A 13,498-nucleotide genomic window follows, 5' to 3' on the forward strand; every position below is an offset into this window, starting at 1 on the left:
TAGCAAATCAGTGAGTACTATATTCAGTGAGATAACCTATCATTAAAAAGGGTAGAGACAGTCCCTGTTCCCATTACTAGGACACCCACTTGGATACCGAACTGCCAAGGGCTACATCTGTGCAGGGGTTCTAGGTTATCTCCATGCATGCTACTTGGTTGGAGTATCAGTCTCAGGGAAGACACCTGGGCTCAGATTTTTGGTTCTTTTGTTCTCCTGTGGAGCTCCTGTTCTCTCCAGATCTTACTCTTCCCCACTACTTTCAAAACATTCCCTTCAATCTGCCCAAAGATTGGCTATAAATCTCAGGATGTGCTTTGATAGTCTATAGGGCAGAGCTTTACAGAGGCCCTCTGTGCCAAGCTCCAAACTTGTTCTTTGCCTTTCTGGAAGTGGATTGAGCATTTTAGCCAGAGTCCTTCCTCTTGATTAGTTTCTTTAGGTGTACAGATTTTAGTAGCTTTATCCTATATAACATGTCCATATGAGTGATTATATACCATATACTCACTGCCTTTGGGATAGCTCAGTCAGGATTATCTTTTCCAGTTCCCACCATTTACCTGCAAATTTCATTGTTGGCCTGCTCTTTGACCACCTCCCCCTGAGGGGGCAGCAGCCTTACCCGTTCACAGAGGAAGACAATGAATGCACTCTTGGTGAGACCTGACAGACTAGGATCAGAATAGATGAAAAGCCCTCACCTAACAGGGGACTTGGGGAGGGGCATGTGTGGAGAAGGGGGAAGGAAGAGATTGGTAGGGGAGGTGGGAGGGAACCACAGGGGGAATACAAACTGAAAAAGTGTAATTTATGAAACTAAAAATTTTAAAAAAAGAGTAGAGAGTGAAGAATGGATAGGCCTACATATACATTTGTATATACATGTACAATTGCACATCCTGACACGCACCACACAACATACATGAACATATATAGACACAACTATATGCACACATAGACACTCATATTAACATATAATCACAAATACACACATGCCCACACAAACACACATATAAACGCTAATGTACCTGTCTTATTTCTGTGATAAAATATTCTAACGAATGCTGCTTAATGGAGAAAGATTTTGTTCAATTTACTTCTATGTCAACAATTCAGGATTAGGATTACTATATTTGTGAATAAATTGAAACTCCTTGCCTAGAAATATTTTCTTCTTATTACCTGTTACCCACAAACTTCTACTGCTTTGCTACTATTTTTTCTAAAGCACGAACAGATTGTGCACATACCTCAGAGTACTGTCTCTCTTTCCATATTTTTGTCTTATCTTTTCTTTTTGAAAGAAAAGTCTAACATTCTTGAAGAAGTGCCTTCAACTTCTTTCTTTATTGATATGCACCCAACAACTGCAGAAGTGCCCAGGTATAGAGATAATAAAATTTGCATTAGTAGATTGTTATTAGTTTCCTGTGCTGACCTGTAAGTGTGGGGATATGGAAGTTATTGTGATTGTAAAGTTTTCTTCTTATAATCTAGGCTTAGGGTAAATTTTTCTTTTCACTGTGAATGTGGGCTTCACTTAGAAATAATGTATACTTTTTGTGCATAAGTGTATGTATGTGTATGTATTTTTGTATATTTGTGTATGCATATATATATACATATACATATATAATGTATATGTATATCTGACTGTATTTATTTGGGAGAGAGAGAGCGTTCACAAGTTTTTGTGACAGTTACTTTGTAAAATTTCCAAACATAAAATAAAAAAATGGCAGAAAACAATCCCCAAATCTATGAAAAAAAAATAAGAATACAAACACCCAAGATTTTATAAGACAAAACAAGTTAGAAGAGAATAAATCTTTTCATTGAGCATTATAGTCAGGTCATTATGACTAAAATAACATTTCCTTTGACTACATTAAAAATCAAGTAAAATACACCTGTTTGGGCATGGCAAGAATAAATCCCTGTACTTACAGACACCCTGGTTCCCAAAACTGTGAATTTAGAGGTTATGTATTATCTCCTCTCCAGTGATAATTCAGCATAAAATTGCACTTGAAGTAGAAGGAATTTCTGGGAATAAATTTACTGGAACTTGATTTAAATATTACTCAGAAAGTGCTAATGAAATTAAGAGAAGAAAGGAAAACAAAGACATGAGAACAAGACTCATGGGAGGTCAAATGTGGCAAAATCTGCACTGTGACCAATCTAGGATATCCAAGGAAATGCTGACCAGACAGAATGTGTGGGAGATATGAGCAGCAAAATGTCTGTAAACAGAATAAATGGGGTAAATGATGAGACACTGCTTTCCACTCAACTCCCTACTGCAGGAAACAGATGTCTGAGATGGGCAGCATATGTGGTAAAATCAGCAGGTTGACTAATACTACATTCCTGAAAATATGTTAGGCAGAACCTGAGGACATCTTAAAGGAAAAAGCCATGCCAATTTCCCAGGAAGACTAGAATACCTGGGTATCCAAAATCACTGGGGCTAAAGGCAATAGTGGAAGAATGAGGAAATAGATCAGGGAACATAAAATTTACTCTAGGGATAGGCAATTATGTCTGCCCCCCAAAGTACTCTGTATACATCTCCCTCACATAGAAAGAAGTGCTGGGTGGAGGTGAAGTAGGAAAACAAGCTGCACAAAAGGTTTCAAATATGTTGTGAGAGGCTTTTTAAAGTTATATTGACTTGTGGCTGAGGAAAGGGGAGTCTGGTGGGAGAATATTCACCCAAACTTGGGTACTTTCCTAAAAATACTGTTGACAGAGAAACAGCTTCAGGGGATTAAGACCAAGCAAGAAATTGTTGATAAGTGGAACTCAACTTGAGGCGTATTAAGCTTAGCTGTTCTGAGTGTGACCTGCTCCTTCTTGACCCTTAGCCAGACGCCAACTCTTCCTCGATCATATGTCACAGTCCCAGGTGCAGCAACCAAAACAGATCATAGTGTTGTCATGAGGTCATAGGCTTGGTACAGAAGTGATGAAGCCATCCATGCTAACCCACACAACTGTGTGCTTTGGAAGGAAAAAACAATATACATTTGGGGATTGTCTATGATGTGCAACTCCAATGCTAAGGCATAATAAATGTCTACTTATATACAGAACCAGAAAGTTAAATTATGGTTTCCTGAAGCAGGTACTATTTCTCTACCGAAATGGTGAATCTCTATACAACTTCCATTACATATATACAACCTCTGTACAGATTACTTATTTGGTGAGACATCAGAAAGGATACAAATGAGGATGTTAAATATTTTATAAGAAAGAATATACATGAAGGTGAATGTACCTGTGAGAACCGCATGTTTATTCAATAAAATCCCAGATTTCAGATTGAGTTCATTTCATAAGACTGATTTGAAAGATGGGTTTCTGAGGCCACTTACAAAGAGCCAGCCACTGAGTTCATATCATGTCAGAGACAGTTCCTGTTCCTCTTACTAAGGTACTCACTTGGATACTGAACTGCCCTGGGCTACATCTGAGCAGGGGTTTTAGGTTATCTCTATGCGTGGTCCTTGGTTGGAGTATGAATCTCAGAAAAAGATCTCTGTGCCCAGGTTTTTTGATTCTGTTGCTCTCCTTCTGTAGCTCCTGTCCTCTCCAGGTCCCACTATCTCCCCCTGCTTTCATAGGATTCCCTGCACTCTACCCAAAGTTTGGTCAAAAGTCTCGGCATCTACTTTGAAACACTGTTGGGTAGAGTCTTTCAGAGGCCCTCTGTTTTAGGTTCCTGTCCAGTTTCCTGTTTTCTCCATCTTCCAATGTCCATCCCATTTGTCATTCTGAGTGAGGATTGATCATTCACACCATTCTTGCAGCTGTATCTTCTTTTGAATGAACACCAGAACTAAATAGTTGGCCTAAACCCTTAAGGCAGCATGAATTCTCTGTTAACACCCTGAGGAAATTGCTTGGCATTGAGGTGGAAAATTCCTCTATGTTGAGTGGCTACCAAAATCTGTCAGCCACTAGAGAGTTGATTTTGGAGAACTGTCATCAGTGTTGCTATGACCAAAGTGCTAATTCTAGCAGTGAGTGTATAACACTGTTTTCACTAGGGCAACAGTGGCACAATAGTTTTTGTACATTGAATTTCTGATATAATTAATACAGATTCCATGAAAAGAATCCGTACTCAGTATTTAAGCCAATGAATATTCATTAACGTGAAGGGCCATAGTTTCTAGTGAAAGTTTTAGGGATTTTTTGTTGTTGTTGTAGTAGTTAAATATATCTGATGTCTTTTAAACTGACTTTTAAATGTCTAAATTAAGCATGTGGTTTATTTTAACTCTCATCTTAGGTTTTAAAAAATCACTACTCACAATATTTAGTAATTACTGGCAGAGATTCATAATAACACCATAGATAATTTATTAATGTTGTATCTTGGTGGTCAAATATTCAAGAAGGAATACCTCTCTGTCCATGAACATTATGAAAGAGATGATAGAAAATATTAGAATCTAAGGAAGTGGATGTAATTATGAACAAAACTTTATTCCTGACCATTTGTCATCAAGCCGCTAAGATGGCTCCAGAGATAACAAAACTATCTTGGACAGGAATCATGACGCAGGAAGAAGCAAAAGGAAATCCTCCTGAAAGAGATAAGTATGTGATAATAAATCTGTTAACATTCCCTGGAGATATACGGACATGGTTCACGTATGAACATTTCTTCTTGCTGTCGCACGGCTATGCATACCCTTGGGGCTTATCTGCTAATATATATAGCAGGAGGAAACTAGCTGAATGCATGACTCCACTGAAGCAGCTCACCAGAGTAAGCACTCATCCTGCCTGGGAACTCCTCAGCAATGGAGCTACCATTGAGTCAATGTCACTTCTGTAAGTGAATTTTCTTCTATGTCTCTCTATGAAAAAGATTCAATGAAATTGTTCATTTAGTTTCTTTTAATGAAATTCTTAGGAATCTTTGGTGTTTAGTCTGGCATGAACAAACACTTGTCATAGTTTTACAAAAAAAAAAAAAATACTCCAGCATAGATTTTCTTACATCTTTTAAAATTATTTTCTTAAAATGTATTTTAGAAGTATGCAAGTGTGCAGGGAAATTTTTGTTTTTAAACTTCATGGTGGATATCATCATTTTGGACACTGACAGAACATAGATAGCACAGTTTATCTGTTTGCTTCCTCTACATATTTGACAATAAATAAAGACATGATTATTAATACAAAAGATGAAGAGAATGCTGTCCTAAAATACAAAGTCAGTTTGGAATTGCTAAGATCAACTGAGGTTGATCTGGAATGATATGAAAGAAGGGTGAGATCAAAAGATCTGGAAGGGACTAGAGCTCCACAAGGAGATCAACAGAACCAAATAATGTAGACACAGGGGTCTTATCTGAGAATGACACTACAAACAAGGATCATGCATGGAGATAACCTAGAACCCCTGTCAGATGTAGCCGATGGCAGCTCAGTCTCCAAGTGGACTCCCTAGAAAAGAGGAACATGGGCTGTATCTGGCATGAACTCAGTGGCTAGCTCTTTGATCACCTCCCCCTGAAGTGAGAACAGCCTTACCAGGCCACAGAAGAATGCAATGCAGCGATTCCTGATGAAACCTTATAGGCTAGGGTCAAATGGAAGGAGAGGAGGACCTCCCTATCAGTGGACTGGGGAAGGGTCAAGGGAGGAGAAGAGGGAGGAAAGGTGGAAATGGTAGAGGATGAGGAAGTGGGCTACAGCTGCAATACAATGTGAATAATTTATAATAAATAAAAAAAATAAAAATTAAAAAAATATCCTTGAGAGTTTGGTAAAGGAAATTGAGCTTAAACTCCAAGGTTTTCATACCATCGTAATAAGGGCTTAAAAATACTAGTTCAGAACTAATTTCAGTTGCAGATATTTGTAAAAATAAGAAGCACTCCTGAAAGAAAAGTAATGGGAAATCATTTCCTTCTCAAATTATTATACAGAAAAGCATATTAACTTGCCTGAGTACTGCCAATGATTATATCTATCATGCCAGATATACAACACCAACTCATGTAGTAAAGAAAACTTCAGACAGATAAAACTTTTTGAATCAGTTGAACCTTGAAAACCTCAGATTAATACATTATTCCTAAGTGGCTCTTGTTTCTAAGTTCCAGGGACATTCCTGCTTTTGGTGATATCAAACCTATTGCTATGGGAGAAAGCTGCAGCAATTCCTGCTTGCCATATTGAAGAGGGAGGCTGTACGGAGCCCCTTGTGGAAACATTTAACAATGCCATCAACAGAGCTGAAACAGTCTATAATCTTGCTGTTCAAATATATCAAGAATTTGTAAGTACCTCAATTGTACTGAATTGTACTAGAACCTGAGACATTGAACATCATAACTCAAATATCAGAAAATATAACTTCATTGGTAAAGGACATTCCAACTACTGATACATGGAAAGGGTCAACTGGACAGTTTCATAAAATGTCAATGAATCTAATGATTTTTCTACATTTTCTCTGTTTTTGTGAAAAAAAAAAAAAAGACCCTATACTAAAGACCTTTAAAAATATGACTAGGGAGTGAATTCTGATTTCCTATTGTTCCATTCAAGGAAATGAATTTCAATTGGCCAAGTTCAAATAGGGCAGTTAAGATATTTACTCTAAGTGTGGATGGTGCAGTGAACTATATATTTGTAACACTGTAAACTAAAGCCTATGAAGAGGCAAGAATAAAGAAAGGAAGAGAGAAAGAAAGAAAGAGAGAAAGAATTAAGAAAGAAAGAAAGAAAGAAAGAAAGAAAGAAAGAAAGAAAGAAAGAAAGAAAGAAAGAAAGAAAGAAAAAGAGGAGAGACAGAAAGGGGAGAGAAAGGAAAGAAAAGAGAAAAAGAGAGATGAAAGAAAAAGAAAAAAAGGAAGGAAGAAAGAAATCTAGATTTCTAAGAAGTCCATAAATACTAGTTACTGTGGTTTAGGAATTTATAGTGTTAGAATTTGTCCAATATCAGGGCAGAATTAGAAGTATATCTGTTGCTTTTAGGCTGATTGATACACTTCATTTCTCAAAGTCAGAAAATCCAAAGAAAAAAATAGACAAAAATTCAATATGATGGGCATCAAGAAAGTATGATTTTCTTTGAAATGAACATGTCTTTATGTTGTTTTTTTTTTTTTTTTCTGACTAGATGTTATTTTTTTCCCCTTAACATGACTCAGTTCCGCAGTGACGGCTCTTCCATACATTTTAGGAATATTGTAAGTACCTAACGTCTTTCCAGCTGCTAACCAATGATGCCTCCCAACAATTTTCCAGATTAGATGAGAAAGCATTACAGTGTCTTCATTATTTCCTATTCTTTTTTTTTTTTTTTTTTCTTAATGCAGTTTATTCAGGAACCTTGAACAATCATCTGACCCTGGGGAAAGCCACCCCACAGCTTAAATAGCCTCTGGGTAGCCAACACCAGCATGCCACGTGGGCAATGCAGATAGGTCCACATACATGGAAGCAAGCCAGATCCTCAGCCTTAGCCAAATGTGGAGTCGTTCGTGACAGAGAGCACTCACCATCTGGAAGGTGGAAGGCGGAAACCAGCTCCATCTTTAAGGCGTGGCATTCCGCAGCTCTCTACGGTTCCCCCTTTTTGTTTTAGACGCATCAGGCAAGAGTAGATGTCTGGTCTCTGATATTAGAAATAAATTGGGACTTTGTACTGATGTTCATTTAGGTGTCATCCACCCAAAGAACATCAGACCCGCTACCTTTTTCTCAGAGGCAGGACCTGGGGAATCAACCCACATGCAATCAGACATGCTCTTCTCTGGGTCCAAAGCGGCTGACCCTGAGTGCAGTGCTTAGCCTCGCATCCTGAGCATAACATTTTAGCTTTTTATGGTAGCCAACCATGCTTGGGGAGACTGTTCTGCTTCAATGGCTGTAAAGGCCTGAATGGTCATGGCTGCATTACGCTGTTGTGAGACTCTAATCTTGCATATTTCCTGTTCTTAATTGACAGTTTTTCAACTTCCTAACCTTCGCAATAGTTACTAACCTTTCATGAATTAGCTGATTATTACAAACTAAATAAGATATACTAAATTATATATTTAATAAAATTTAACATTTCATTGATCCTACAATCACTAATGAACTAAATAAATTTAATATTTTCTTATTTTGTTGACTTAGAGTTTATTTTAAATAGTCTATTTTCATGAGTAATTTTGTAAGAGAGAAAAAATTTTCATTCTAGGACTATTATAATCTTTACATTACACAGCTATATACTCAATGTTCAATTAATGAATTCAAAATTCTTATACCTGAGTAAGTCAATACCAATCTTTATAGGCAGAAAGCAGAAAGATTAATAAATATGTGCTATGATTTTGTCCTGAAATACTAGAGAAAAATGACAATTACATCATTTATTTCTTGATAAGTTTAGTTCTTTCAGTGTTTGCTTCCATATAGTAACTGTTAGAAAAAGTGGGAAGGCAGGAGAATAAGAAGACAGGGTGATAAAAGTTGGGTTAAAAGCCAAATTAAGATACAGATACATGAGACTAAGTATTAGTTGATGGGAAGTTTCTTAATTTCTTTAATATCAGTTTTTATGAAGTTTTATGGTGAAAATTTATATAACCAACAAATGCATTAATATTATGTTAATGAAGTCATTTATATAATTTTGAAACATAACTGATTTTTGGTTTGTTTACAGCTTATAAAAATGTTGAGAGAGGATTATTCTGGTTTGAGTGCCAGAACTCACTGCCACGCCAAGATCACAAACCCTCCATATCCGGGAAATGAACATATATATATTCCGGTGAGCAAATGTCCTTGTTGTGTACTTGAGCATAATTTGGATATATGCCTAGGAGTTGTATAGTGGGATCTTGACGTAGCACTATTTGTAAATGTCTGAGAAAGCACCAGATTGATTTCCAAAGTGGTTGTACAAGTTTACATTCCCACCAGCAGTGGAGGACAGATCCCCTTTCTCTACATCCTATCCAGCATGTGTTGTCACTTGAGTTTTTGATCTTAGCCATTCTGATGGGTGTGTGGTGAAATCTCAGGGATGTTTTGATTTGTATTTTCTTAATGACTAAGGACGTTAAGCATTTCTTTAAGTGTTTCTCTGCCATTTGATAATCCTCTATCGAGAATTCTTTTTAGCTTTGTAATCCACATTTAATTGGACTTCCTTCTCTGTTGCTGTTTAAATTCTTGAGTATAAAACAAGGACATTTGCTCAACCATGTTAATAGCAACTTTATTCTTATTAACAACAATCTGGAAATAACCCAGATGTCCCTCCACTGAGGAATGGATACAGAAATTGTGGTACATTTACACAGTGGATACTACTCAGCATTAAAAACAAGGAAATCATGAAATTTGCAGGCAAATAGTAGAAACTAGAAAAGATCATCCTGAGTGAGGTACCCCAGCAGCAGAAAGACACACATGGTATATACACACTCATAAGTGAATATTAGACATATAATACAGAATACTCATCCTAAAATCTGTACGCCTAAAGAAGCTAAAAAAGAAGGACAGCCCACAGTAAGATTATCAATCCTCATTATTCAGAAAGGCAAATGAAATAGTCATTGGAAGAGGATGAAAACTGGAAATAGGACAGGAACCTACCATACAGGGCCTCTGAAAGACTCTATCCAGCAGGGTATTAAGTAGATGGTGAGACTCATAGCCAAACTTTGGGGAAAGTGCAGGGAATTTTATAAAAGAAGGGGAAGACTGATTGACCTGGAGGAGTCAGGGGCTCTACAAGGAAACCCAGAAAACCAAAATATCTGAGACTGATACTCCAAACAAGGATCATTCATGGATATAATCTCCTGCACAGATGTAACCCATGGCAGCTCAGTGTCCAAGTGGGTTTCCTAGTAAGGGGAACAAGGGATGTCTCTGACATGAACTTAGTAGCTGGCTCTTTGACCATAACCTCCTGAGTGGGGAAGCAGCCTTACCAGGGCCACAGAGGAAGACATTGCAGACAGTCCTGATGAGACCTGATAGGTTAGGGTAAGTGGAAGAGGAGGAGGACTTCCCCTATCAGGGGACTGGGAAGGAGAGTAGGAGGAGAAGAGGAAGGGAGGGCAGAATTGTGGGTGAATGAGGGAGGGGATGAGAGGGAGGGCTACAACTGGGATACAAAGTGAATAAACTGTAATAAAATTTTTTTAAAAAGGAAAGAAAAATATTAAGTTGAGTTTTCTTCATGATTTTCTCACAAAACACCAGAAGCAATGCACTGTGTTTTTCTGTGTTAGTTTTACAGTAATTATGATAAATGCAGTAATAATCTATACAAAATTAAATTGACATAAAGTACAAAAAATGACATCATATTCTTGATAAATAATAAATAAAATCAATTAAACAATAACAAGGGAGCAGATTCTTAAATACTCCATTTAGAAAGAGCTATTTTAGGAATGACTTACACTGAAATTTTACTTACTATTTTTTAGGACATTTGTAGCTAAATTGGCTGTTTATGATTATATACTCACTCCTATGTAATAGATGAAATTGTAGCTGTATTCATTACATGTTGTCAATGGGTTCCCTACAGTGACAGTCTAAATATCCGAACAATATCACTTCTAACCTTGATTTTTAAAGCTGTCCTGGTTCTATACTTATTTTATATTTCTCTTTGTCTTTTCATTTTTCTCTATACCTTAAGCAAAAGCCAGATAAGCAGAATAGTCCTGTGAATTCCTAGTATTATTTTCCTAAGTATGCAACAATGCCCTAATTCATGGTCATAAGTTCTATATATCATAGCAGTTCTACTTTGTGCTTGCAATCATCTCCTTATTATGAGTCCATGTAATAACATAACAGAATTTTATTTAAGTTGAATATTATATGACAACTATAAGGAAAAATGAGGACAAAAATATCAAGAAAATAAATGTTTCTTCAGAGGTAGAATTTTGCTAGATTGTCAAAAAGCAATCTCTTAGCATTGCTATATTTGAAATTCACAAATAGTTTACTTGGAAGTTTTTTTTTCAGTAAATAACAATAAGAAATGGCAGTTTTGAAAAGTTGTACAGGATATTTACACTTGAGTGAAATTTAAGAATCCAGGTGGGCACATTAACCAGTTGCAGATCTCAGTCTGAATCACATGACAACATCTATCGCCAACTATTTTCATCACCATTTTAGTGCTTCTTTCCTTAATGCCATGTACATCTTCATATTCCTCTTCTCATTTTCATGACAACTGGAGAAACTAACAAACATTAATAAAGTGAATGGCTTAAATCAGATATGAGCATCAAATACTAGAGAGGTAATATTCTGTTGTGATTTCCATTGATTCTATTATTAAATCCAATGTTGTGTCATGTTTCTTAACCTATACATGGCAACAACTATCCTTTTCTGTCAGAGGCAACAGGAAAGCCCAGGCATGAGTACCATGCTCTTCATTGTATCTTTGTTCTAATTTTTTAAATTCAAATAGAAGTCATAAATATGTACATTAATGAATGCCATAATTTATTTGGTGTTTATCAATCCCAGAGTGAAAATGATTTGATCTTCTTGTCCCAGTCTGGTGCTATCTCTATTTCCTCAGTCAAATCTTAATGATGCCTATTGAGTTCCAGAGACCTGTTTTACCAATTGGTAGACAAATAACCAAATAATATATACCTCACTAGAGCAGAGGCTGTTAGGATTTCATAGGGAGAACAAAACATGATGACCCGATCTTAGAAAAAATATTAATTTATAAGCATTATACTGTTTTTCATTTTCACATATAATAGGTGGATTGATTTAATTTTACCTTTCCACACCATGCAATATCTTCACAACATGGGTCATATATACATAACAAAAATATGTTTCAGGTTCTTCACATGAGCATTTTATGAAAAAACCTGCTTTACTGAAATTACTTTAATGCAAAAATATAATGCTTCTATTATGTTCCTCAGACCAAAAATTATTTAAAAATGTTGATCAATTTTGTGGGTGCCTGGAATGCCCCTCTGTACCATCTGGTGGTTGAACTGAGTGCCATGGACGATGTTCCTGAAACTATCCTTTCAAGAGCCAATGAGATTGAAGAGAACAACAGAGAAATCCTGGACGACCTTAGATGGATACTCACCAAGGTGAGAAAATTTCCATTACTTATTCTCATTCATAATAGAGGTGGATTGTCTAAATTAAAATAAAAGAATATACCTCAGATTTCCAGAGTAAAATGCAAATATCTGATCTCGTGGATAATGTTCTCCTAAGACAGTGGTTCTCAACATGTGGGTCAGGACTCCTCTGGGGTTTTAAGGACCATTTCATAGCAGTTGCCTATCAGATATCTTGTATATCATCTATTTACATTATGACTATTTCCAAAAATCACAAAAATGTGGTAGCAACAAAAATTATTTTATGAATTGTGTTCACTAGATTGGACTACGAGATTGCTGGCATCTCCAACCTTCTCAGAGATGCTTCTCATCACCACCACTCTGGGGATCATAATTAAACACAACTGTTACTATTAAGAGCTTAGAGGACTCTTGTCCCACATAGAGTGAAAGACCTCAGCTCCTTCTAATATAGTCATCCCTAGGCTTCAAATATTAAATCACCATCTGGTATGCATTACAGGTCAGATTTTCATTCATAAACTTCATGGAAACCGAATTTAGTTGAAACAAATTAGTATAGTATAAACAAATAGATTACTATAAACAAATGGTGGTGCATATCAGCTTCTGTGATATACAAATGACATGTAAGAGTGTCCTAAGTGAGAAAGCGACACTAGCTCTTCTGATGTCGCAGAGTCAAAGTGAAACTTTCTACTTTTCCTGTGTTTGTGAGAAGAAGTACTTGTCTATGAAACATTGCATATTAGAACAAATACATATGAGTCTTGATCATACTTCCTAAAAGATGAAGTGCTGGACAGTCTCCTGGCCTAGATAAATGAAAACCCATACCTTTGATGGAAGCAGTACATTTCTGAATGCATTTTTCTGATTGCACATATAAGAAACAAGGAACACTAACAATATACTCAACAAGTAACTGTTATTTTGATTTTTAGGCCTATCCCACAGATAAGCAACAAGAAAAGTTCCCAAGCTGGCAACATCTTCCATACATAAAATCAAGTCTCAGAAATGATCAGTTTTTGGCAATATTTAACCTTTCCAACTGCCTACGCTCAGATATACATTTCACTATATTTCATCTCAAAAAACTGAAGTGTCGAATCACCAGGAAAAATTGTTAAGTGCACATCAACTCTGCCTGCTTCGGAGGTGGTCCATGACAGTCCATCGCTGAGAAGTTTCTCTTAATTTTATAACTGTTGAATACATATGTGGGTATAATCTGTCTCCTTTTACATAATAAAAAGCATTTTCTTTAGAAATATGAAGTCTGAAAAGCCTATTTTCTTTTGTTCAGTGAATAAAATGCCTATCAATAAAGTTAGGTTACCCCAATC

The 13,498-nt window shown here is 36.4% G+C and overlaps 1 protein-coding gene across 1 annotated transcript; it reads left to right on the top strand.

Moving 5' to 3' along the window:
• The first annotated feature begins 4,758 nt into the window (after positions 1 to 4,758).
• Positions 4,759 to 13,282, top strand: LOC110542790 (prolactin-8A9-like). The gene is made up of 5 exons (XM_021629294.1): positions 4,759 to 4,789; positions 6,135 to 6,310; positions 8,696 to 8,803; positions 11,970 to 12,149; positions 13,094 to 13,282. The coding sequence occupies exons 1-5, from the start codon at positions 4,759 to 4,761 to the stop codon at positions 13,280 to 13,282; spliced, it is 684 nt and encodes a 227-aa protein (XP_021484969.1).
• The last annotated feature ends 216 nt before the right edge of the window (positions 13,283 to 13,498 follow it).

This window comes from Meriones unguiculatus, chromosome 19 (assembly GCF_030254825.1).
Source record: "Meriones unguiculatus strain TT.TT164.6M chromosome 19, Bangor_MerUng_6.1, whole genome shotgun sequence".
Taxonomy (NCBI): domain Eukaryota; kingdom Metazoa; phylum Chordata; class Mammalia; order Rodentia; family Muridae; genus Meriones; species Meriones unguiculatus.